Here is a 23949-nt window from a genome sequence, read left to right as displayed (position 1 = left end):
TATAAAAGACAGCAAAAACTGACAAAGTCTGAAAATTAGCAGCTTGACAGAAAAATGTCAATCAGTCATAGACAAAGACAGATTGCCTTCTGATGACACAGCTCAAGTAAGCAGGTTTCAAAACTTTAACACCAACTTCTTACAGAGCTCAAACTGACCTGATTCCGGGTGGAATTTGCCACTTGACCTCAGAATAATTAACGACCACTCAGTGTCTTAGTTATAGGAATCATTTAATCACTTTACTGCTTTAAGTTCTAAAGTGAATCATTGTTAAGATAAAAGTTGCAAGTCATTTCGTGCTGCATTAAAAAGTCCCTTCTTCATGTGGACTCGTAGAAGTCCTGTTGCCTTTCAATGCCTATATATCAATGAGTCAAGGAGCCAGTCAGAGAATGTTTGATCCTGGTGATCCTCTGTGTGGGCCCCACGATGACCCACATATCACAAGACCTACAAAGGTGGTCTACCTCCAGCCCCATGCCACCTCAGACTGCATAAAAGGGGCATTACATTTCTCTGACCATAAGGAGAGCTCTCCTGGAGAAATTGCAGAATTTTTAAAGCCCATAGCTGTACCCATTTAATATATTTAATTAATTGCATATATGTAGTTCTGGGCAAAAGAAATTGTCGAGTATCTACAAGTGGAGAAAATCCATTAAATAAGCAATTACTCGCATAATTAGTTAGCTTCTGTATGAAAAAATAAAATTATTCTTATGAGCACTGCCGGGAAAAAAATTAATTTATGAATGCGTAAAGCAAGTTGTACAATGAAAGAGTCAGACAAAAGCCAAACCTGTGACTTAGAAAGAGGAAAAAGGGAAATGCGCTGTGATTTCCCAAGACATGAGGAAACAAGCTTGTAGCATGTGTTGTGATTGAACCCCTGTTTAGAGTGGAAAATGTGGGAAAATGAAGTTGCCTCTGGACAGACACGAACCTTGATCCTTTGGAGTCAAGTGAGGAGGCCCAGACCACCGAAGCTGATCCCTTTAGCTTCAGAGAGAGGAAAACAAAGGTAAGCAACAGCACAGGAATTGATTTTAATCAAGTTTCATCAGACCAAAATCAGGTCAATGTACTCATGCTTTGCTTGTGTCCTTTTCTTCTTTGACAAGAACTTGTGACACTGTCTGAAGAGAAAAACTAGCTTTGGCAAATATTTCTTATCTTGGGTGTTTGACTTTCTATACAGAAAATTTTCAGAGAATGGCACTAAAACACCGTTTGTGATTCCATCTGCTGAAAGTGGAAAGTTTCTCTGCACTCACAATAAAGTCTAAGTTGAAGTGAGGATTTGTGACATCACAGTTTAGAATCCTTTCCTCATTCATAAGACAAAGAGGGAAACCAGAAACCTGCAACCCACATGTGATGCTGGAAGCATACTATGTGAAGTAATTACATTTTTAAAATGAGAATTTCATATTCACCAATTCTGGATTTTTCACTAAGAGAGGATGCATGATGTGACTGAGAATTTCTAACAAGACGAGAATTTTTGTATAGAAAAAAACATGTCAAATAGCAAATCTGATTCGAAATAGAGTAAATTTAGATGTTTCAAATATGCCTAGAGGATCATTAATAAATAAAAATTTATACAGCTATTTATTGATATTTAGAAGACCAAAAACATAAAAAAGCAATTACCAGCTTGCAGTTGCATGCTTCCACCAATCAGTCAGTTTCAATGGCCGTCCAGAGGCTTATTATATATATATAATGCATAAGTGAGCATCCAAAACTAGCGTCACCATTTCGGTATCTGACCAAATGTAAAAATGTGACCTAGTCTCATGATTTGTTCCAGATTTGTGGAATTAAATAATGCATAGCGAAGGCCATCCTTCACAATGTCACCACTTCATTGTGCTATTCCTCTTCAGATATTTGTGGGAAATTATGTCATAAATAACATATGAATTCTTGAGTTATGGCCAAAAAGCAGTTTTGAGAGGTCACAGTGACCTTTGACCATGCAAATGTCATCAGTTTGTTGATGAGTGAACATTTGTGCCAAATTGAAAGAAAATTCCTCGAGGCGTTCAAGAGAAATTCACACACATGAGAATGGCACAAACGCCTCCAGCACAATAAAAATCCAAACATAACAATAAAAACTTCTCATGGAGAATTTCTGACAGTGAACCCTCAAATTTGGTTATAATCCAACTGTGACAAAACTGTGCACTGAGGTAGGATTTTACAGTTTAAAAATAAACTACTAAATTTGACAGTAAGGTTAGATCAAAAGACAAAACAAGACACTTTGAATAGTAAAATTACAGAAAAAAGATGCACTTCATAAAAGACTTCTCAGCTGTAATTTCTATTTGTTTGTGTGAGATGTCATGTTGGCATTTCGATGTGTGTCAGTGAGAGTCTAACAGGCAATTACCGACTTAGCGGTCCAGAAACTGGCATGAAAACATTGCTGTTTTCTTTGTTGTCAATGAGAAACTGAGGGATGCATCTGCACAAAACTGTAAGATCTTAACCTTGTTAGTCGAGTCTAAATGCTTTAGATGAAACCGACGCACTAAAAATGTTAACTATGACCTACGTTTTAAAAGACACACGACTAGACAGCAGCAACTGGGTTCCCAGCCGGCCACACCCATCCGTCTTTATGACTTCCAAATCCATAAAAATAATTGAAAAGAAAACTATCCAAAGCATCAAAAATGGAGGGTCAAATCAGGCTGAATCACTTGGTAAGACAATGAGGCCTCTCACTAACCCTAAATGTAACACACATGAACACAATTTCTGCAGACATTTGCCAAAATGTTCCCAGTGATTGCAAGATTTCATCACTGGTGATTCAGCCCAACTATTAGCGTCATCAGTGTGTGACAGGTATGAGGAGCAAGTTCTGACGATGAATGTTTGAGAAGCCCAGCGGAGGGGAACTTTATAATTCACTGCATCTGCCACCTTCTATCAAAACCTTTTCTGAAGAAGACGACAAATTCTGAAGAAATTGTGGTGGAACAGGAACAGAGGAAGTGAGTAAAAATGGGGGGTAGAGGTTGATAACCAAACACAGATCTTTCCCACGTCACAGACTTTTTCTGTGAGTTGCAGTTCTGATAATGTAGCACTGTGGAAACCGTTAAACTATCTAAACTTCATTTTTTTTAAATTAGCCTATGCATGACCTCTGGGAACGCCAGTATTTCGAAGTTTGGGAGTCATGGCTGACAGCTCTGCACCAAGGTGATGAAAAACTGTGTGATGACATTTATATGAACATTCATTGAGTCCCTATGGTAAACTTCCCCGGGGAGTCATGCTTCAAACTGTACTTCAACCACAGAAGGAACGGATGTGTGAGACAGTCAGATATTAACTCAGGCAGCAATTAGGCCTACACGAGAGAAGGCAATGTGGACAGCACAGCGATCCTTTGGTCTCTGACCAAGAGGAAGTTAAGATAATAACATAATGCATTCCCAGCCATGAGAGAAAATCAAGTCAGCTGTAGAAAGTCATTTTGGTTTCTTTGGTTTGAATTACTATTTGGTAAAGCTGCAATACAAATGTTTTTTGGTCATACATTAACATGCTTGGGTGGCAAACACGCCATTTCAAATTGGTCAGCAGTTACTGTACGTCACTGCACAGACACAGTAAGTACAGAACTCCATCATACTGAAATGTAAAAACTATACGACAGTGACAGAAGACGAAACATTTTAAATCATCTTAACAAGCCCACATGTGCAACAGATCACCTAATCGTACTTAAAGTGTCATTAAATGGTCAGTAAACTCTATAGTTAAAGCTTAGCCAAATAGTTTCATGTAGAAAATATATAGATATTTATATAGCATGCTTTTTAAGGTTACTAACAGCGACACAATGTGAAAAGAAAGGAAAGTTTCCCTCGAGAACACTGCAGCAGGCTGTCATTACAGCACACTTAATGTTCAACTAGCATCCTCCTCAAACCTGCAGAACATTTGCTTTAATTCAAATAATGAGGCCAATCAGTTCACACCAGCATCTCAAAGAGAAACCACTCGTTACTTGTGATGATCAAAAGGCTGGTTTTATGGCTGTGCTGAAACAAAGTGAGTGCTGGTTGCCACTGGCTATACGAGAGCACTGCAGAACAAAAGTCTGTGACTGGGAGACAACGCAGTGCTGAATGTTGGAATACAGATCTCTGTTGATTTTTGCCTCAGAATAAAACAAGTCTTATGATACGTGGTACATGGCTGCAGCATAATTATTCTGTATATGTAAGCAATGATGTGTCTGAGGCGATTCAACACAATGTTGTTTTTCCAAATCATCAGTTATAATTAATATCAAAACTGAAGTACAACATGACTAGTGGTCTTTATGCTTCACTAGCATTGTGCTAGCAGTCACGTGCATGTATACATACACAGTATAAACAGACCAGCACTTCGGTCTCACGCATAATATTTACACAGTGAACATGAAGAGCAGGAGCTCACTCATTCAAGAGAAGGTTTCCCTGCTGGCCCTAAAATACAGCATATTTCCTCAGGTTCAAAGAGCCTGCCTCATGCTTTACCTGCATGTGTCCTGCCCAACGCAGAAACAAAGCTGTAGTGGCAGCAGGTAATGGAGGAAACATGACTAGCCTAATGAAACTTCTCTAAATTAAAAATAACAAAAAGGTAGCTCCTCTGACAGAAATCAGTACAACAATGTTGCTTCATATGTCAAATACACAAAAAAACGGGCACAAAAAAGTCGCGCACTAATATTTCGGTGAACCACTTTTAGCTTTGAGTATGTCACACATTCACTGTTGCATCTTTTTGATAAGCTTCTGTAAAGTCACAGCATGGAATAAGCCTGTGCCATCAGGGAAGAAAAACTCCACTGATTGAAAGACTTTGTATTTTTTAGTATATTTAAGCAGTCAGCTGACCTCATTCTTTGGGCACATAACGAGGCTGAAGCTGGACCTGACCAACCCCAGATCATAACCCTAACCCCCACAGGCTTGTAGGCACTAGGCATGATGAATGCATCACTTCATCTGCCTCTCTTCTTACTGTGATGCACCCATCATTTTGGAACAGGGTAAATCTGGACTCATCAGACCACATGGCCAACCCTTTCTTCCTCGAAGATGATGGTTCCTCGTTATCCTTCAAGTTTTAGTAATGCATTGGACGGTTCTTAACCCGATTTTACTTTCAGACATATCCTTAGTTTTCTTTTCTTGATGCAAGCACATAATTTAACCCTTCCGAAACACATTAACATAATTTCCACGACCACGGGATATGTCTTCCAAGATGGTTGTTTAGGAAATGAGAAGCTACTCACTGCATCAGCTAGGGTTAAATAAGTTGTTGGCAGCTGTAGCACATTCATAACTGCAGTAATTATCCAATGGAAGACTAGTTAAATCAAGGTGGCCACCTTTTTCTTGTACATGCAGTGTATCTTATAGGTCTAATAATCAAATATCAAAAGGATTACTAAACAGCAACTGGTCGGGGATGTTTGCAGTGTGACTCAACTTTTCATGTTACTCATTTCTCATTATTTGATGATAGAATTTAGCAAAGGACATGTCATCTTCTGAAACGCTGTGCAAGGCCAAATTGTTTCAGACATTACAGCGTAAGGCGGTTTGCAGTGAGAGCACAGCGCAGCCTGCAAACAGACAAAGACGGCTCTGTCCCAGCGCTGTGGCGGGAAAGCAGGAAGACTCCTGTCATTTCCCTGGATGATGGGAATTCTACAGGTGCACTCGGTAAGTGAATGACGATGATAAGTGACTGAACGTTTAATTTCGGCCTGGCACAGCTGTCAGCGTTCTCTCACCAACAGTGTTAACCCTTTCAGCTGCAAAACCACACGTGGCCTATTGATCTGTACTGTGCTTGTTATGAGGCTATGAGCTTGGAGCAGTTTTATTCCAAAATGTTGCCCTTTGTAACAAAAATCTAGAAATAATTTGAAATTCCTCTGTCAATATGAGCTTAACTCAAACCACTGTGACAAAAAGGCTGAAGTTGACAATCTTTTAAAAATAACCTGGACAAAATTTAATTGAATGATGTCAGAAAATACAACATGAAACAAAATCACCCAGGGAATACATTCAAAAATTTAGGGTGACAGGAACGTGTGCTGCTTCATGGTTTGTCACTTTCCCTCATCAATACACAAATTAATCTGGTTTATGATGACTAGCTAGTAAAACCTGACCAATAGATCAGTTCACCAATACTGGCCTATCACATATATCAGTATTGACACATAGAGTCAACATACGCTGATATGACAAGTGTTTCAGGCAGTGTCCTCATGGTAAGTTGAAAAAAGTAATTGCTGGAAACAATGACCTCATATTTTTCACTTTGCTAGTCAATGTAAGACATACTGACTTTAATGAATGGATACATTTCTGTATAGTTATGATGTTTAAATCTGAACACTACAGTTCAAACACCACTGACTGAGCAGTTTTATGCGGAATCATTTCATCAGCTTCTTCGCTCCTTCGATTTCACCCATTTTAAGTTTTCTATTTCATATTGTTGGAGTTATACAAATGTGTTCAGAGGACACAAAGTAGCATTAAAAATGAGTCACGTGTAAATCAATCAACAATGAATTTAAATTTCTGTGGTTAGTGCATATAGATAAAACACGATGAGGCTGTTTGAGTTCATGGCAAGAATCAAGAATGGATGGTTTAGAAAATGCAGAAAAGGCAAAACCAGGGCAATGTCAAATGTTTATTCAAGTCAGTGTGATATTAACATGTTTTGTGGACATTTTGAGAATGTCATATGCATTTCATACATTTGAAAAACAATCATAATATTTCTCCTTCAAATGTTTTAAAAACATTTCCAGAAAATATGTCTAAATCAAACCTCAGCTGGTTGTAAATGTACATTTGTAAATGCAACTAGCAATGCAAGAAACAATGATCAGATTTGTTCAAAAACAAAGTTAAAAATGAATCTTTTTAGAATATTCTACATTAAACCTATAAATGGAACTACTGAAATATTCAGTGTAGTCTCCTGTCTTTCCCCCTTTGTCTCATCGTCCATGGCATGCTGTCATGCACTCATCTGTAAATTACCCTTTGACACTTTCTCTGCTCCCCTCTGCAGAATACTTTATTGCTGGGATGTATAGAGGAGAGTGAGACATTCTTTTAGGGATTACTAAACCAGCAAGAACGTGTTGTGGGATTATCCTGGCGGCCACCCGTGGTTTTCAGCAGACATAAAGGTATCATCAACATGATAAAAGACAGCCAGGAGGTCCAGAAGCCAAAGGTAGAATGGTCAAATAAAGACCCTGAACAGGTCTCCATAGGTTCATTACTGTCAGTGTGAAGACACACTGCGATGACCTCAGGACCTAAAGCTGGTAGCAGAGGTGAAGAAGTGAAGAAGGTGAGAGAAAACATAATCCTATTAACACTCCAGAAATCACGCAGTAGTTTGGGCCTACAGAATAAAAGAGCAGATGAAAACAAGGAAAAAGGGGGGAGGTCAAATTATCTTTTGCAAAATGCTAGTTTAGAAAGTGGAAATGAAAGAGACAGCGTTTAGTTTATTTTCATAATGAAAAGAGTGAGGAAAACATCAGCAAGGCATGATGAATGAGCAGCAACAGAACAGCTTTGGTTCCTTGTTGGTGACACCCTGTTTTCTGGGTGTAGCATGATGTCCCTCAGTAGTTGTTACTTTTTCTTCAGTCTCACACGGGGCTGAGGCTCAGGGGCTTGGCAGACAATTTCAAGCTAAGGGCGAAGTCAAGCTCTTAAGAAATTGCTTCCATATTCCTGGTCCAGATCCTCTACCATGTTCTCCAAGTCGTTAGCAGAAACATCATCGGTTTCTGAGAAAGCACCGAGGGACTCAAGTGTCTATTATCACATGACTGCTAACGCATCTGGGAAAAGTCTTTACGGCAGCACAGAAGGTATTACACAACCTGCAGAGTTTGGGGAAAAGATGGCATCATTAATTGCTCGTGTTTTGATTTATTGACGACAAGAGGCAATCAGAAAGTCTCAGAGAGATTGTCACAGTTAAAGCTTACCAGATGGTGGTAACATTTCATACATTTGCTTTCGGGTCAAAATCTGACATTAAATCTGGGGAAACTTCTGAAACACTGTTGCCTGGTTGTCACTGTTTTGCTGTGTGTATCGCTGTAAGGCAAGGCTGGCCTAAAGTAGCTTGCCACATAGTTAGACGGGGATCGAGAAAACCTGTCTATCAATAAGGCTTTTATTCATGTTTATGATCAGCCACCTATTCCTCAAACAAGAGAGGGGAGACAAGCCAAGAAGAGAGAAGCAAAGTTGAAGAGAACAGACAGGATAAGAGCTGAGAGCTAAAATGTGATTAACAAAAAAGCAAAAACAATATCACATTCAAAGTGAATATTGTACCCTTTGATATGGAGCTGTACCTTGGGAAATACAGTTATATAGTAATATTTCTACATGAGCCAAGAGTGAATTACACCACCGTGTATTCTGACATTGAAGCTTGTCTTATTTGTTTAGAGCGAGAGAAATGAAATCTGATAGAATGCAGAAGTGAGGATGCAAATGAGAGAAGAAGAATTGTATTTATGGGGTTCAAAAGTTAGTGATTTTATTGCTTAGCTGAAGAGAGCAACACTAGACACTGCAGTAATTTTCTGTGTTATTTATTTGCCAGACAACACCCAAGTGTAAGCCGAGGGACGATATTCTGAGATTAACGTCCAAATGAAGTGTCACTACAACAAATGTAGCAGACATTAAATAAATGAAGCATAGTTGAGAAAATACTGTGTATATATAGATATTATGAGTGGTGTGTGTGTGCGTATGTGCATAGAAAAATATACAATATCACTTAAAAATACAATGCAAGTCTGAGCATCCTGCAGTCTGTTGCAGTTCACATGAGAAAACATGCAGCTGTTGAATGTGGAAAGATGTCACAACATTGTACGTTTGAAACAGATGTTCTAGAGGCACCTCTTAAATAGTAAAAATGTATTCTAAATTTTACTTCACCGAATTAAACAGGTATCAAGTTTTAAAAATCTATTGGGTTTGGTTTTTTTGTTTGCTAGTTGCTTTTGGAAAGTGCAATTTCAAAATCCCCAAATATGTCCCTTAGGTGGAGACAGTATCTATTCTTTAGCATCTAGAGACAAGCACCAGTGCTTAGATCAGAGGAAGGACGAGGAGGAGTAATGTATGTCATTAAAAAGTGATCCAATCAGTACTGCAAGATGAATAAAACCTGTTCATTATCCAGAAATGCCCATGTGTAGGTTTTTCTTTCACACCAATCATGACGACAAAAAGATGACTCAGTCATCGTTAACAGAGGAAAAGGAAGGAAAGGGGGCTAAAGATCCAGCAAGTCACCCCACATCTGTTACTGAGGTGGTTTTTCAGGACTTTGAGTACAGAAAATGAAAGAAGTCATGAATGAAATTTGAGGGGAAACAGAAAAATGTTCCAAAAGGCCATAAAAGTCAAAGCTTGAAAAGACTTCCTCGAATTGTTCTAAAACTCTGGTTTGGGGTCACATGGAACAGCTTACTCTTTAACTGAAAAAAGCTGGACAGATTGTGTGTCATGTTGACACTATCTTTATATGGGCTACTTGAAAATCTGCAATATGCATCGTCTAACACCTTTCCATCCAAACCCCTCCAATGATAAGTTCAGCCTTTGAGCCGTTACTTTATGTGAAGAAAGGCTCTACAAAATGTATTAATTCAAAAAATTGCAAATAATCACAGAGAAAAACTGTGATTGCAAATACAGTGCTACATCAATGGCTCTGGATTTCTGACTAACCTGCTGTTTTATTGCTCTTGAGATGACTCTGAACTCAGGGCATGAAGCACCCTCCGCTTCCGTCTCGGTTGTTCGTCCTCCTCATCCAAAAAAGTCGGGTCAATAGAGATGCCCTGCCACTCCAAATTACGACCTGCATACAACAGAAACAGTTCACATGAACACAGAGGCACAAAGAAATGGTTTGAAAACCACCTCTGGTACAGTAGTCTCTCCACATCATTACTGCATACTTCCCACTTGTTTATAATGTGTGATGTCGTATAACGGCTATCATCTGGGCAGAAAAATCCCCCATCTCTACTGTAAATTCAAACATTATTAGACTCAGTACATTTACAATAAACTCCAACTGTTGGACTGCAAGTTCCTCATCGTCCTCTAAACAAACGCCTCTGGGTGCCTGCAAGCTGATGTCTCGTCTTGTTCCAAATTTTTGGGATTACTTCAGTGGTTTCATTACAGAGGCCCAAATTCTTTGTCGCTGAAAGTGATTCTCCATCAGTGTCATTTGTGGCACATTTGTGGCAGTTTCAGAACATATCACTTCAGATAACCTTTGTTAACCCAGAACAGCTCCACACCTTCAGTCCTGTGACCTTTATCGGCCACTGAGATCTAGCATTCCAGAGCCACTCGGATACAACCGTTTATATAGAGAAAGACAAACACACCTGTTTGCCCTTTAACATAGCTGCTAGGTAACATATTCAAATTCAGAGATTTGACAGATTGAGCAATTGTGTTAGATCAAAGAAAAACTCATTAGGAGATAACATGCATGCTAATGCGGTAACAGTAATCACAGTTGAATGAATGAAGCACTTCAATCATTTCTGACTCCTTTCTCTCTCAGACACCCTCTCATCTCTTTAGTGTCACTGCTTTTTCCCCCTCACCCTATTTTTCTTCTCTCCATATCTCTGTTATCTTCAGGTCATCCCATTGTGAGTGATGCTTCCTATGTTGTCACTATCGCATGCTAAACCTGGAGGGAGCGGGTCACAGAGCCTCCAGGTCTGCTTAACATGAAAACACAGGCTGGGGCACAAAGGTCAGCAGGGGCCAAGCATGTCAAAGGGGAAATGGGTAGCCCACTGTGTTTGCAAAGCTTGGCAGGATTTCTAAATGCAAATAAAACATCAGTCTGCTGTGGTTCTGTGTCTGATCTGAGTCAAGATTTGCAAAAGCCAAATGGGTGGGGACTCAAATCAAACACAGCAATGTCAGAGACGTGTTTCACTGCTTGTATGTTTACTGAATGCGCAAACACAGACAACTGCGGTGGCGCATGCTTTGTGTTTCATGTGGTCAGATCATTTTAAAGATGGATGAATTAAGTGGTTGCTGGGGTTACCAGAATATGGCTGCAAAACAACAAGAAGGAGTAACAATACATTAGACATCCGTTAGCATATTAGCAGCCACTGACATGAATATATGGCGTTTTTCCACCACTGTGCTTTTGGCCAAGAGAGCAACGCCCAGAGACTGATTTGTTGGACATCAGTATTAAACACTACAACACACCCATAACGTTAAAAAGCTTTGAATACAGAGATATTAGGGGAACAAATTCATCACAGCACAAAGATAAGTGCCAGGTGATTTCACCGACAAGCTGAAAACACAAGAAAGCAGTTGTAAAAAGCCTTTTGGACTGCATCCATCTTCACTGAGGCCAGGATGGGAGAGAGTGCATGGAGGGGAAGGAGTACGTACAAGTGTGAGAGTGAGAAAAAGTGCAGAAAATGAGAGCCAAACAACACAACCTGCTGAAGTCACCACAACGTCAAAGCATGTTGCAACTGTATTATCCTCTAAGGGTGGTTTGAGTTTGGCTCCGAACACAAACACGGCCATTGAAGGAGCCATCAGTGGGTTATCCCAGCAGATTGCAGCGCTGTAGTACAGGGGGGTATGACTCAGCAGATGTGACATCAGAGGCCTGCTCTGCGTGATGCAGGAAGGGGAAGACCACCTCACTGCCCGCCGTGTTGAAGCAATCACAGCAGAGTTTGCTGAGTGGGTTTATCACTCACTGACAAGTGTTTCCCAGAACCCAGCTACTCCAGGGTATATTCTCCATTTATGTGTGCTTTCAAGTTTACGCTCAAACCCCCTGCTTACATATTCAATTACATTCAACTGTCAAGTTTATTGGACAGTAAAATCAGTTAGAGGAAAGTTAAAACTCAAGAGTTTCACTTAGAGTCTGCATCATGACTGAATCACATCGTGACCTATGACATCACAAAGAGTACCGGGAATGGGAGAAAATTTGCCATGTTTAATACTTGCACACCCTGCTCCACCAAGACATGGTTCATGTGCAAGCAAGTGGATCTTGGAGCACAATGTGTGAATGGTGTGGCAATTTAACGGGGCATTTCGATTAAGATACCCAGTGTGCAAGACAAAAATTTGTTATTTAGAGTACTGACCATTTTTGCAAGTTGCCCCATTTTTTTGCTTTTCAGTCAATGTAGTTTACAAAAAAGACTCTTTCATGTCAAAATGAAAACAGATTTCGATATAATAATATCAATAGATTAAAAATATAAAATATAAATTGAGTGACTGCATAAGTATTGACCCCTGTCAAATCAGTATTTAGCAGATGCACCTTTAGCTGCAATTGCAGCATTGAACCTGTGTCTAAATCAACTTTTCACATCTGAACTCAACTGCAATTTCATCCCATTCTTTTTTTCAAAACTGATCCAGGTCGGTCAAGTTGTGGGGGATCATGAATGAGCAACCCTGTTCAAGACTCAACTGGATAGAGGTCTGAGCACTCACTTGGCCCCTTCAGAACATTCACCTTGTTGTCTTTAAACCATTTCTGTGTAGCTTTGGCTGTATGCTTTGGGTCACAAGATTGCATCAGGTTGACCTTCCTGTATTCCATATACTTTGTGGAATATTCCCCTCCACCTTTACAAGCCACCCAGGATTTGTTGCTGAGAAGCATTCCGTCATCATAATGCTTACATCTTACAATTTTTTTTATTTTTAATTTTAATACCCGTTTCTACCAGATCACTCATTCTGCATAGACTGAGAAAGTTATATTTAAGGGCATTATTGGAAAGAGTGCCTTCATGGACATGGACACATGAACACACCTGTGATGAGGACAGTTGGTTCCTGAGATGGATGGATGCTCTGACTTGTCTCCTTGCTTCTGTCTTGACTCCCTTCTTCACCTTGACTTGCATCATTGTCACTAATAGAAATTAAATAAATTTAAGAGAAGAAGTGTTTCATTATGAAATATTAGTGTGTAAAGGAGAGCGTGACAAAAAGAAAAAAATAATTCAATAAGTGAGCATGCTTGAGAAAATGCAGCTTCTCCTTTTTCTGTGCTGCAAAACCTTTAGGTGACCATCTTCCAGTATTTAATATTACTGACCACAAGAGACACTGGCAAGGCCAGGCATATGAGCAGGAATTATGAGTAAGATCTTCCATCTATACTTTAAAGAAAGAAGTCAGCCACGCTTTGTGTTCTGCAGAGGCCAGAGGTGTGGCAAACACATACGCAGATCTGACTCACTGCATTGACCTGCTTGAAAACAAAACTGTGTGCAGCTAAAACAAACACCAGAATAAGTTAATTTATTTTATGTTTGATCAAAAATTAAATGACCTTTCACACACTTGAGTGCTCCTAGTAACATGTTAATCCCTCATGTCAACTACTTTAGCATTTTTCATTTAATTTACATACATAAGAAGTTGCTGCATTTCATTCTCTTACATTAAAGCAAACTAAACATTTTAGGTTTTCCAAGTACTGTAAGACAAATTGGAACAGTCTCAGGACATCACCTCAGGCTCTAGGCAGTTCAGATGGGCATTTTCACAGTTTTATGATTGTTTTATTTAATTTTAAATTAGTTAAACACACTATGGCTTGTGAATGTTTGACATAAAACCAGTCAGTTACAACAGATAAGCACAAAATCAGAGCAAATCATGCAAAATAAGTCTGCAGACCTCTGTTGGCCCTCATCTCCCTGCTGGTCATCGCTCTGGTGGAGCTGACGAACAGCATCCTGCAGGCTTCTGATCTTTGCCTTCTTCTCATTTAGCACCATGACAAAACGTGAGTACAGCCCTCTCTCTAACACCTCCTTATCCTGAACCTGCTGCTTTAGCCTGGGGAGAAAAACACAAGAGCACATTTGCATGCATACACAGATTAAAAAGCATATAAAACATGTTTGAAAGGCAAGGAGGATTCTTGTTTTCTGCCTTCTGACAATAATTTACTGAGAAAAATGGTTGTGATGCCTAGATCTTGTATGACCCTAATCCTTTTTCTCTGGCAATGCCCCATTCACTGATGAAGCAATCAAGAAGCAGATCAACAATAGCACAAACAATGCACCAGGCATCCATAAAACGAAGGACATACAAATGAATAATTTGAAGTTAGTTCCCAGAAATCACAAGCCCAGCTTGCTGCACTGGGTGGAACCCACAATATTCTCAAATGGGTGACCAGTGATGATGTCATACTGGGGGATTGTGTGTATAAACAGCTGGCAACACAACTTAAAACGCAAATAAAGCTTGCATGCATACAAGACAATCAACAAGTAAATACAATTTCTGAAAGTCTTAAGAAAATTATTCGATTTTGTCAGGGTATTTCCCTTCTCATCCTTACTCTCTAAGTATTCGCTGGTGATCCTGTTTCAGTCTGCGGTTCTCCTCCAACAACTGGGAGTTTTCAGTTTCCAGATTTAAGCTGCGCTTTAGGGACTGGCCAATCATCTCCCGGATGAGCTCTAGAGGGTTGGGAGATGGCTGGAGATCCACTGAACCCAAATGCACCTGAAGCAGAGAGGGAAAGAAGAGGAGCAACAGATGAGGAAAAAATGAGAGGGCAAGATCAAATATGAATTGACTTACATGTTACAAATAGAAGGAAATTTTGTTATGCAGGCTGTCTGGTTTTATAAACAGTTGAGAAGCTCAGAAAAATGGACAACCTCACTATTCAATCTTTCTTCCTCTGCATCAACAGGTAAAGGTAGTTCATTGCTCATGGTCAGCATAACCCCTGGGTTTGAGCATGCCTGACTGACAACAGGAGAGATTTAAGACTAGTCGCCCTTGTATCCCAGTATCTGGGAGAGCCTCTCAGAAGAAGAAGTTTCCTGCAGAAAGCACATTTGCCATCATATTCCTGACAAAGGCGGCAAAGTAAAAGCAATCCACACGCTCACAGGTTTAATCTGATAAACTAAGAGTCTCATCTTGCTTCAAAAATCAGCTCTCAGTGAAAAGTGAGTAAGCATTAGCACCTTCCCTCCATCCCAAAATGTTCAGCAATCCAGAGGTGCAGCAAATATTACACAACATTTTCTTTGAAGCAGGAGGCTTTTTAAAGAGGATGAGGTGTTTTCGTCTGTCTGGGAGAAACACAGGATGAATTCATTGGTCACGAGTAAAGTATGCAAGTGAGAACTAAGTTTCCGCTGTGTTGATTCTAGACGATGGCTCTTTGGAATCGCAGGCAGGCTTGAGATGTAATAAAACATTCCTCATTTGGTTTGCAGCTTGGCACCAAGTCACAGAGCAGGGCTGAGGCGGCGCAGCTGTCGATAGAAAAATGTAGAAATTTCTAACATTTCCTTGATATGTCAAGTTTAGTGAATTCCACTGTAAACTGACAATTTTAAATAAGAAAAACTTAATTTACTGTAAACAGTTGTAATTAAATACAAAATCAACCAAGGCTCAGAAACCTCGTACACTAGGTGTGTGTCAAATCACTGCACTATCTTCCCTTGTTGTCTTGGAGATTCTAACACAGACACACACAGAAGTAGTGCTCATGATGCACTCAAAAACCAGAAGGTCATAGGGTGCTAAATCTTCACTGGGCTGCGTTGAGGTCACAGACCCACTGTAATAAAGCCACCATCTTCAAAAGCTCTCATAAAATACTTGTCATTTTTGTCCTGGGCTGATGCTGTCCTGGCAGGCCACACACCTGTTTCCCCTCTGCTGGTGAACCTGTACATGGTTCACTGGATGAACATTTACCTCCAATTGCTCTTAAGACCTGCATCTTTACAATCTACGTTCTTTGGTATCTTTCCCTCAATTTCCATTCGTTTCTACCTGTCCTTCTCACTTTGTGTCTCACAATGCAACGTTTTCTCAAATGTTAAGAGCAAGAAATATTCTACTTCTATTAATGAAATGTACAGCAATATTACCTCTATTACACCAAATTACTTGCATTACTAAAATGTCAACAAAAGAAACTTCAATCAGCGCCTGACTTTTTATTTAGCACCACCATCTGGAGTTCTAATTTGGCATTTATAAACGAGTACCTGCAAAAGTTTAGGCTATTTCCATCAGCCTCAGCTGTATTTTCTGTTTGGGCACTAAGGTATGATCGGTTTTCCCATCAAATATCAAAAGCGAAAAGGCAAAGAAAATGACAAACTGGTTGAACGCAGCTTCAGACTAAGATAAAGATAGCTTGTTAGTCAGTTAGTCCTTGAAAGGCATCAAGGACTAACTGTGAAAATTGTCATACCTATCTTCCTACCCAAAAAAAGCAGAGCATGCTGTATCAACAACCCTCTCATCCACATCCGCTATATTATACACAGGAACCTTGGTAGTTAACAAACATTGGGCAGCACTAACATGGTCAACATAGTAAATGTTACCATTGCTAAGCATTAGCATTTTAAAGGTAACATCTTGTTACAAGTGTCACAGAGCCATTAGCGTTCTTGTAGACTCTGTAGTCCTCTTGTCTTTTTTACCTTTTAGTGGACAGTAGCAGCAGACAGACAGGAAATGAGGGGGGAAAAAAAGAGTAGGGGAAGGACATGGAGAAAATGGTCTACCTAAGTATTGAATCAGACACTCTTTTGGTATATGTGCCCTCACCACTCAGTTATTGGATCATCATCTTCATTGTTTTTCTTTAGTGACTTAAACTACAAACTATCATTATCTGACCAATCTCTGAAATTAGCAAAAGAAACAAAAAACATCTGATTAGCATGGGTCACCAATATGCTTTTATAGTAGTGTTGCACATCCAGATCATTCTGTAGCACTGACACAGCGCTACGTAGAATGGTCTGACTACACCTACACCTTGCATTCTGATATGGAAAATAGCGAAAATAGCTCTGACATGTTTGCATTTCTATAAATCTATCACAATCATCTTGGGTAGGGCTGAGAACAGAATGCTGTGATGGTGTTCATACCACAAAGCAAATGGGAAATAGTTTTGGTAAAATATTTGCCTGCAGAGTGAAGAGTACTGGCATTAAAATGTTTAATTCAGTCCCAAATCACCGTCAAAAAAAATGTAAATTTAAATATTACTGTAGATATATTCTTAGACAATATAATAGAATAAGAGATTGTTTAAAAAAAATCCTGCACATTTTCTAGAACATCTAAACCTAGTTGTTTCAGTGCCCATGCTGCAGTTCTCAGAGTGATCATACCAAAGAAATCAGTCATTTAACCAAAGCCAGTTTAATGGGATCAGGACAGAGAGGAGACCACCCAGGTTCTAAGAAGGATGAGAGTCCAGAGAACTCATAAAAATCTAGAGTAACATCAGGATGTCACAGTGATCCAGTGCAGGCTTCTATCGTGGAGGGAATTTGTGTGACAATGAGACTTAGAAATCATCAACAAGATGACATAGCTGTGAATCAGTGGTTGTGCAAGATTTCAATAATATGGAACAGTGACACTAATATAGGTAGAGCCCAGAAAGAACAGCTGATGTTGCTGAAGCAAGCAAGCGAACATGTCTATGTACGAGATATACCAACTTGCACACTGAAGTAGGCTACATAAAGGTCTATATACACACATAACAAGATGCACAATTTGTGTGAAGTGATGAATGTGAAAGCTTTGATCTTCCATCAAACCTCCTTTCCACCTTCTCCTCTAGCCCCTTCAGAAGAGGAAAGCCACTTTGCAATAAATCAGCCACGTGACAATGGATAATATGCCGACTTTGAACTCTGACATGCTGAGTACACTAATATTTCCACACTTCCAAGAATGTCATAATGCCCTACCTTTACTCTAGAAGCCTCAAACCATAATAACGACTACGAGTTTGTAAAACTTTGTCACTGAGGTCACTGACACTTTTTTAAGACCATAAATCTACTTGTCCAGCAAGTTAACATAGCATTACCAGTTTAAGACACAAGATACAAGCATCTACACTCCTGGAAGGCCAACCGTTATTTACAGGATTAACACTGAAAATGGAGCTCTACTTGTGTTTATTTATTCAGCTCCCCTTTTTAAAATAACAAAGGTTGTATGTTTCACTGTCTTTACTCTCAGGTTTTCTGGGAAGATCTATTGCAGTAAACACATCGGCAAAAGTTTACTTTTACTGCATGAAAAGAGGAAGGATTGCACTAAAAGAGGTATGAATTTGAGAAGGCACGCAGCGGGCTAATTTCTGTATAGCACTGACAGAATTTGATGAATGGTTTTATGTAATTAAAGTTAATTGTTAAAAGATAGAGAAGAGCTTTCTTTATTTTCTTGAGTTGCTGCTTCTCTCCTGAGACACAAAGATAAAGTTAAAGGTCAATCTGCAGATTGTTGCCAACCTCTGCCACGGTGTGGGAGTTCAGACTGTTTGTCTGTGATGCACAACCCACTCCCACATTTTTGTGTTACTCAACTCAAACAACAATAAAATGAGGAAAACATAAATTGCCTCAATCAACATTAGATGTGTGACTTGAAACACGGTGTTGGGCTCATTTTTGCCAATCAAAAGATCTGTATCAGTGCATCTGTTAGCCTCAAGGGCAGCAACAGAAGGACACGACCACTAAAATAAGATGAGAGGCTTCCTACATCCCCGTTTCATCTTTGGTAGAGTTCATGAGCTTGCAAACCCCGAACAATCGGACATCCTCTTCACCCACGTTTAGCCAAAGATGTGAATGTAAAATCTTCTTCTCAGAACACATTTGTCAAAGATTAAAACGTGGTCCAGTGCGTGTGTGGTCCAACTGTTTATTTGTGCGTGTGTGTCTCCAGACAGTTAGCCAGACCATAAGGTCAAACGTTGATGTAGGTGTGGGGGACAGAGCCAAAAGAACACAGTCCCAGTGAAAATAATACCACAACACACTGTGGGCACAGAGGACACAAAGCCTTCCTTATCACACCATCCAACACACTGCTGGAGACCTAAACCACCATTTAGATCCAAGGATCAGAGGATAATAACCCCTTTAATCAAAAAAAAATATTCTAATAAGTCAAAGAATTCAAATTTCAGTCATATTTGACTTTTTTATTTACTAAAACATTGAAAAGCAGCACAGAGGCAATGCCCTCATACCCTGTTATTTGAAATATAAATAAAATATAATGAGCATGTCAGAGATCAAGCTTTTTTTTAATTTTCTCTCTCAAAATAACTATTGTGTCTAAGGGAACTGGGAAGTGAGTGGGTGAGCGCTGTGTGCATGATGACAAAGAGACAGTATTCAAGGGTGGGCACGGGTGCTCAGTATGGGAAATGTGGGCATCGAAGTAGAGGTCAGCTTGTCCCATCAGCTCCCTCATCCGCTGTGCAGAGGCGTAGAGGCCAGATAAAGTGGAGGAAGTGAGGGGCGACAGCAGCCGGGCCATCCCTGATAACACAAACTTTCACAAAAGCATCGGGCTCAAGAGCAGTTTGTCGGGGGAAAAACTTCCTTCTCACTTAAGTGTCTGCTGAGAACACCAGCTTTAGAGGTGTTTGAGCGAAGCAGGGACACATTACTGAGATTCAGTCAAGTTAATAACAGATAAATGAGAACCTTGAAAATCTACCGTGAGAGGGAACATGCTGGCGGTGACAGCAGGAGGGACGCGTTGGTGGATCAGACGCTTCGGTGACATTAGTATACAAATCTGGCTTCCAGTTGTGCCAACCATTTGCCAGATACTAAAAGCAAAAACTTCAGTACAACTCCAAAGGCTAAACCTGTAACCAATTTGTCTTCATTTTGGCTTTTGGTGTGCCAGTGATTGCCGATTTCAATCGAATTGCGTTTTTCTGGAACCACAACAAAAGCATTTGAGCCACTTTATGGAATTTACCATTTCAAACACCAAAAAATGGATTTAGCAAGCGCTTTTTCAGCTGCATTTTCTCTTTTAGCATTAAATACGGTATTGTAGCGCTGCGACAAGCACCACAAGGGTCACACAAAAGAATGAGACTTCCTGCAATTTCCTCAAATTTGTCACTTTCAGCATAGTTTGTATTTCAGAGCGGCTTCGAAGCAGGGGGATTTGGACTATAATTCTTGACAGTTGTGGTGAGTGAAGCCACAGGATTTTAGATGAGTCCAACTGTATGAATGTGACACTGATTGTTCCGTGTTTTATGTTTGCCAAATAGAACTCGTTTTATAGGTCACAGGGGATTCCAGCTGCACAGCGAGACGCCAGCCACAAATTTCACCGCTGTAGTGCATGTTCTCTGCTCCTGATTGAAACATCCCAAATTCTAAAGTGTGAAATTACAAAATATGTTCTTGTGAGTGTGTTTGTACAATTTCACTCTGAATTTGTCAACATTGTTTAGAAACAGTAATACCATTAAATCATGCGCATGACATTTTGATAAGAGTCAGGTGTTTCCAGATGAAAATGAAATATAAAAATCTACCCAAAAGCATAAACATTACACAGAATAATTCACTAACAGCCGACCTACTTCTTTCCAACAGCCACTAAGCCATGTTTTAGAAACTTATACATGATTAGCTGTTGGCTTGTTTTTCTCTTCCCTGCTGATATGTGAATGGCTTTTCATGGTTTGAGCCATTACATGTTCATTTTGCAGCTTTTCACTTTCCTCACTTTTGCGTCATATACCAAGAACAGTCAAGCCTTTTAAGTAGGAGCAAACCTCTATGGTGAAAATTTAGATGTTCAGTCCATCATGCATATAATTTACTGTAATGAAAGGTTAGAAAAGAACTTAAAACTGCAAGCAAGAGTTAAAGAAAGCATTATAAATGTAGTTATCACCTACTGATTCTGAAAGAGTTGTAAATCTGTTTTTCTTGTTTTATTTATCGTTTTCTCTATATTGTCAAATAATGATGAAAATCGCTCATCACAATTTTGGAGAACTTTAAATGGTTTTGTCCAGCCAGAAGTCCAAAGACAATCAGCTCACAATGACAGAAAACAGGGAAAAGCAGCATCCTGACATTTAGGAGGATAGTTTGGCTAAATAAATTACTAAATTACTTCCCTTTCGGTCTGCTAAATTAACAATCATGGAATCATTTCAGTTCTACTGGAATGTCTCTGTAATTTTACACTTCATCATTTGCATTTTTATGTCATAAAAACACCATAGGTCATACAGTCGAGGCGCTAGTTCTTTTTAAAAATGCACTTTAAATTTAACAAGCAAAGCGCCAATGATGTGGTGTTTTCAAAAAAATAAGCCACCAGAGGAGACTATCGCACAACTGTGTTATCGCCTCACAGTTAAGCCAGGATAAAAAGATAAAAGACTAATCTGAAAACATATACAGTTCAGCTTAGTGCCACAAACATTTCAAAGTCCTTAATTAGCAAAGGCATTAAGTGTCTGTTCTGGCAAGTGGTCGCAGGATTTTTTTTTCACCGATGACAGATTGATACTTAAATAGACATTAAGGAGGAGATAATGTCTGACTGACTCATGTAAAACACCTGCTTAGTAGCACTTTAACAACCAATGCCCAATTACACTCATCATGACAACTTCTCAGGTCACCATATTCATAAAACATTAATGTCAGGTTAGGTTCACCACCTGGTTTGCCGCTACCCTCTTTTCTTCTTCTCCCAAAGGAAACTCGTCTAATTTTTGGTCATTTCTGTCCCCTCAAATTATCTGGCTGCAGAAATATGCTCCACTTTTTTTTCACTTCTGACATGTTTAAAAAAAAAACAAAGGCAAGCAAGAGAGAGCAAAACAGGGGAAACAGGAAAGAAGCAGGTGTTAGACAGCAGTGGTAGTCTGCACTTAATGCAAATAGTCCTCCACGGATTCAAAGATTTGTTTGTCTACCACACACAGCCATGATTGCTGTCAGTAACAATGGAACATGGACTACTTTTTTTTAAAGCACACACTGGGCTGCACAGATTTGGGCCACTGTCAATCATTTTGTGTGGTCCAGTTGCTCCTTTTGGCAACAACTAAAAGAAATAAATAAGAAAACGTCCACCTACACAAAACAGAGAGTTCACATTAAAGTCAAGTACTGTGAAAAAAAGAAGTCAAGTTCTGTTTTTTTAAATAGATCTCAGTGATTTGATCAAATGTACTGAGGCATTTTAATACAGAGCACAACATAAGATGACAATCAGGGAATTTAATAGTGAATTATCTCAACCATGAGTAATATGTTGGATCAATTAATGACACAGCTGGGGATGTCCCTTTAGTACTCTTATGACATCTGTAATAACACCAGGCAGTCTTCATTTTTGCATTAAAACTGAGCTACATTTTGTTACATCTTGCATACCTGCACGTGTTTCTGAATCTGATAAAATGAGAAGAAGATTTGCTTAAAACATCAGTTTTTTATGTCAGAAGTTCATTAGTGAAATGAGGGATGCTGTGACATACAGCACAAGTAGCAGCTGTGTCAAGTATGGCACCTAAAGGCCGACTACCTGGCAGCCTTTCCTTTAACCAGCAGTATGTCTGCTCATGTCTGGACATGGACACATGCACACACAGGCACATTTCTATCCACACCCCACACTAAAAGAAAAAAGAAAGCCAGGGGAAGTTGGAGAAAGAAAGGAAAAAGGGTCTAATCAACTGTTTAACATTGTTAGACGTGGATGGTCCTGTCCATAAATCAGGATTTTACGGTCGCTAGTGTTCGTGACCTCCAGGCCTTCTTCCTCTGGTCTCCTCCACCAGCACAGCGGCCACAGGACAGAAAAATGACCTGCTCCCTGGAGGCAACAGCTCCCTCTCACAGTTTGGAAGAATAACATCAAAATCCACTGAAAGCACTGTGACCTGTACTTCATCAAATATGCCTCTGATGGTGAGCCGTTGTAAAAATAAAAAAAAACTTCCGTTGCACAGCATTTAACAAGTGTTTGTGAGCATTTTCAGTATTTTGTCAGTGACTGTTGCATTCATTTAGCAAGAGATTTGGTTTCATGTGGGAACTGGATTGTTTACGCTCATGCAAGCCAACTCCATCTTCCCATGTAACAAAGTTTTGGTCAACAAGTCTTTTTCCTATTTACAAGCTGTGGCCAATACACCACTACCTCATACCGTTGCTATTGGACGACTGGTAACAAAGTGAATGATTCCTATCTGTGGCCTTTTCCACAGTTCCCTGAAGGCAACCAATCCTTTCTAATTCTGCTATAATGCAAGGAGACTATAAACCTTATCTTTTAAACAGCCCCCTGTAAAAATGACACTTCCTTTCTATTTTGTTGTCTGTCGTTAGGTGCATGTATCCTCAGGGAACAATGACAAGAGGGGAGTTTGTGATGTGAAATTTTAGCTAGCGTTGAAGTACTGAAACAAGAATACCAACTTTCTAAAAAGATCCACAGATAAAATATTAAACAGTTATTAGACCTGTCAAACTGCCCACAAAAACAACTCTTTGTCTTCAGCGTCAATATGTAACTGTGTAACTGTTGTCAGTTGTTTTTTGCATGAGTCACTGATCAGCTGCACTCGGTGATACAGTTTAGACAACAGTGGCAGCAACAAACTCTGACTTGTTTCAGTCTAAAGGTTTCCAAAGACCCAACGCTACAAAGTATAGGAGTACTTCACATGATTACAGAGCAAAAAGTTGGTTTTATAGCAGCACAGTGCAATGTATGAACACCTAAAGAAAAACATACAGGCATTGTTCAGTGCGGAGGTACTTAACGTCTATTTGCTTCTCTCCTACTCCCTGTGCTCACATATACTGTACTTTAATATAGCCATATTACCAGTAAACATGCTCTCATTTACATATTTTCTGTTTTTGCCGTCAGACAATGGAACAATTAT

The 23949-nt window shown here is 39.5% G+C and overlaps 1 protein-coding gene across 4 annotated transcripts in view; it reads right to left on the bottom strand.

The window, feature by feature from the left end:
- LOC110950383 (DNA repair protein XRCC4) overlaps positions 1-23949 on the bottom strand; it is a 33283-nt gene that overhangs the window by 2160 nt on the left and 7174 nt on the right. For 2 of the 4 annotated variants that reach the window (XM_022192947.2, XM_022192963.2), the window contains 5 exons: positions 14527-14693; positions 13851-14012; positions 12977-13077; positions 9849-9981; positions 6738-7969 (listed from right to left, as the gene is read on the bottom strand). In XM_022192947.2, coding sequence (XP_022048639.2) covers positions 9857-9981; positions 12977-13077; positions 13851-14012; positions 14527-14693 — 555 coding nt within the window. In that variant the 3' untranslated portion in view covers positions 6738-7969; positions 9849-9856. Of the gene's footprint in view, positions 1-946; positions 1003-6737; positions 7970-9848; positions 9982-12976; positions 13078-13850; positions 14013-14526; positions 14694-23949 lie in introns of those variants that run through there. The other 2 variants (XR_007942888.1, XM_022192955.2) reach the window with 2 other exon arrangements.

This window comes from Acanthochromis polyacanthus, chromosome 7 (genome assembly GCF_021347895.1).
Source record: "Acanthochromis polyacanthus isolate Apoly-LR-REF ecotype Palm Island chromosome 7, KAUST_Apoly_ChrSc, whole genome shotgun sequence".
Lineage (NCBI taxonomy): Eukaryota > Metazoa > Chordata > Actinopteri > Pomacentridae > Acanthochromis > Acanthochromis polyacanthus.
The sequence above is the reverse complement of the archived record's forward strand: the minus strand, read 5'-3'. Positions and strand labels throughout refer to the sequence as shown.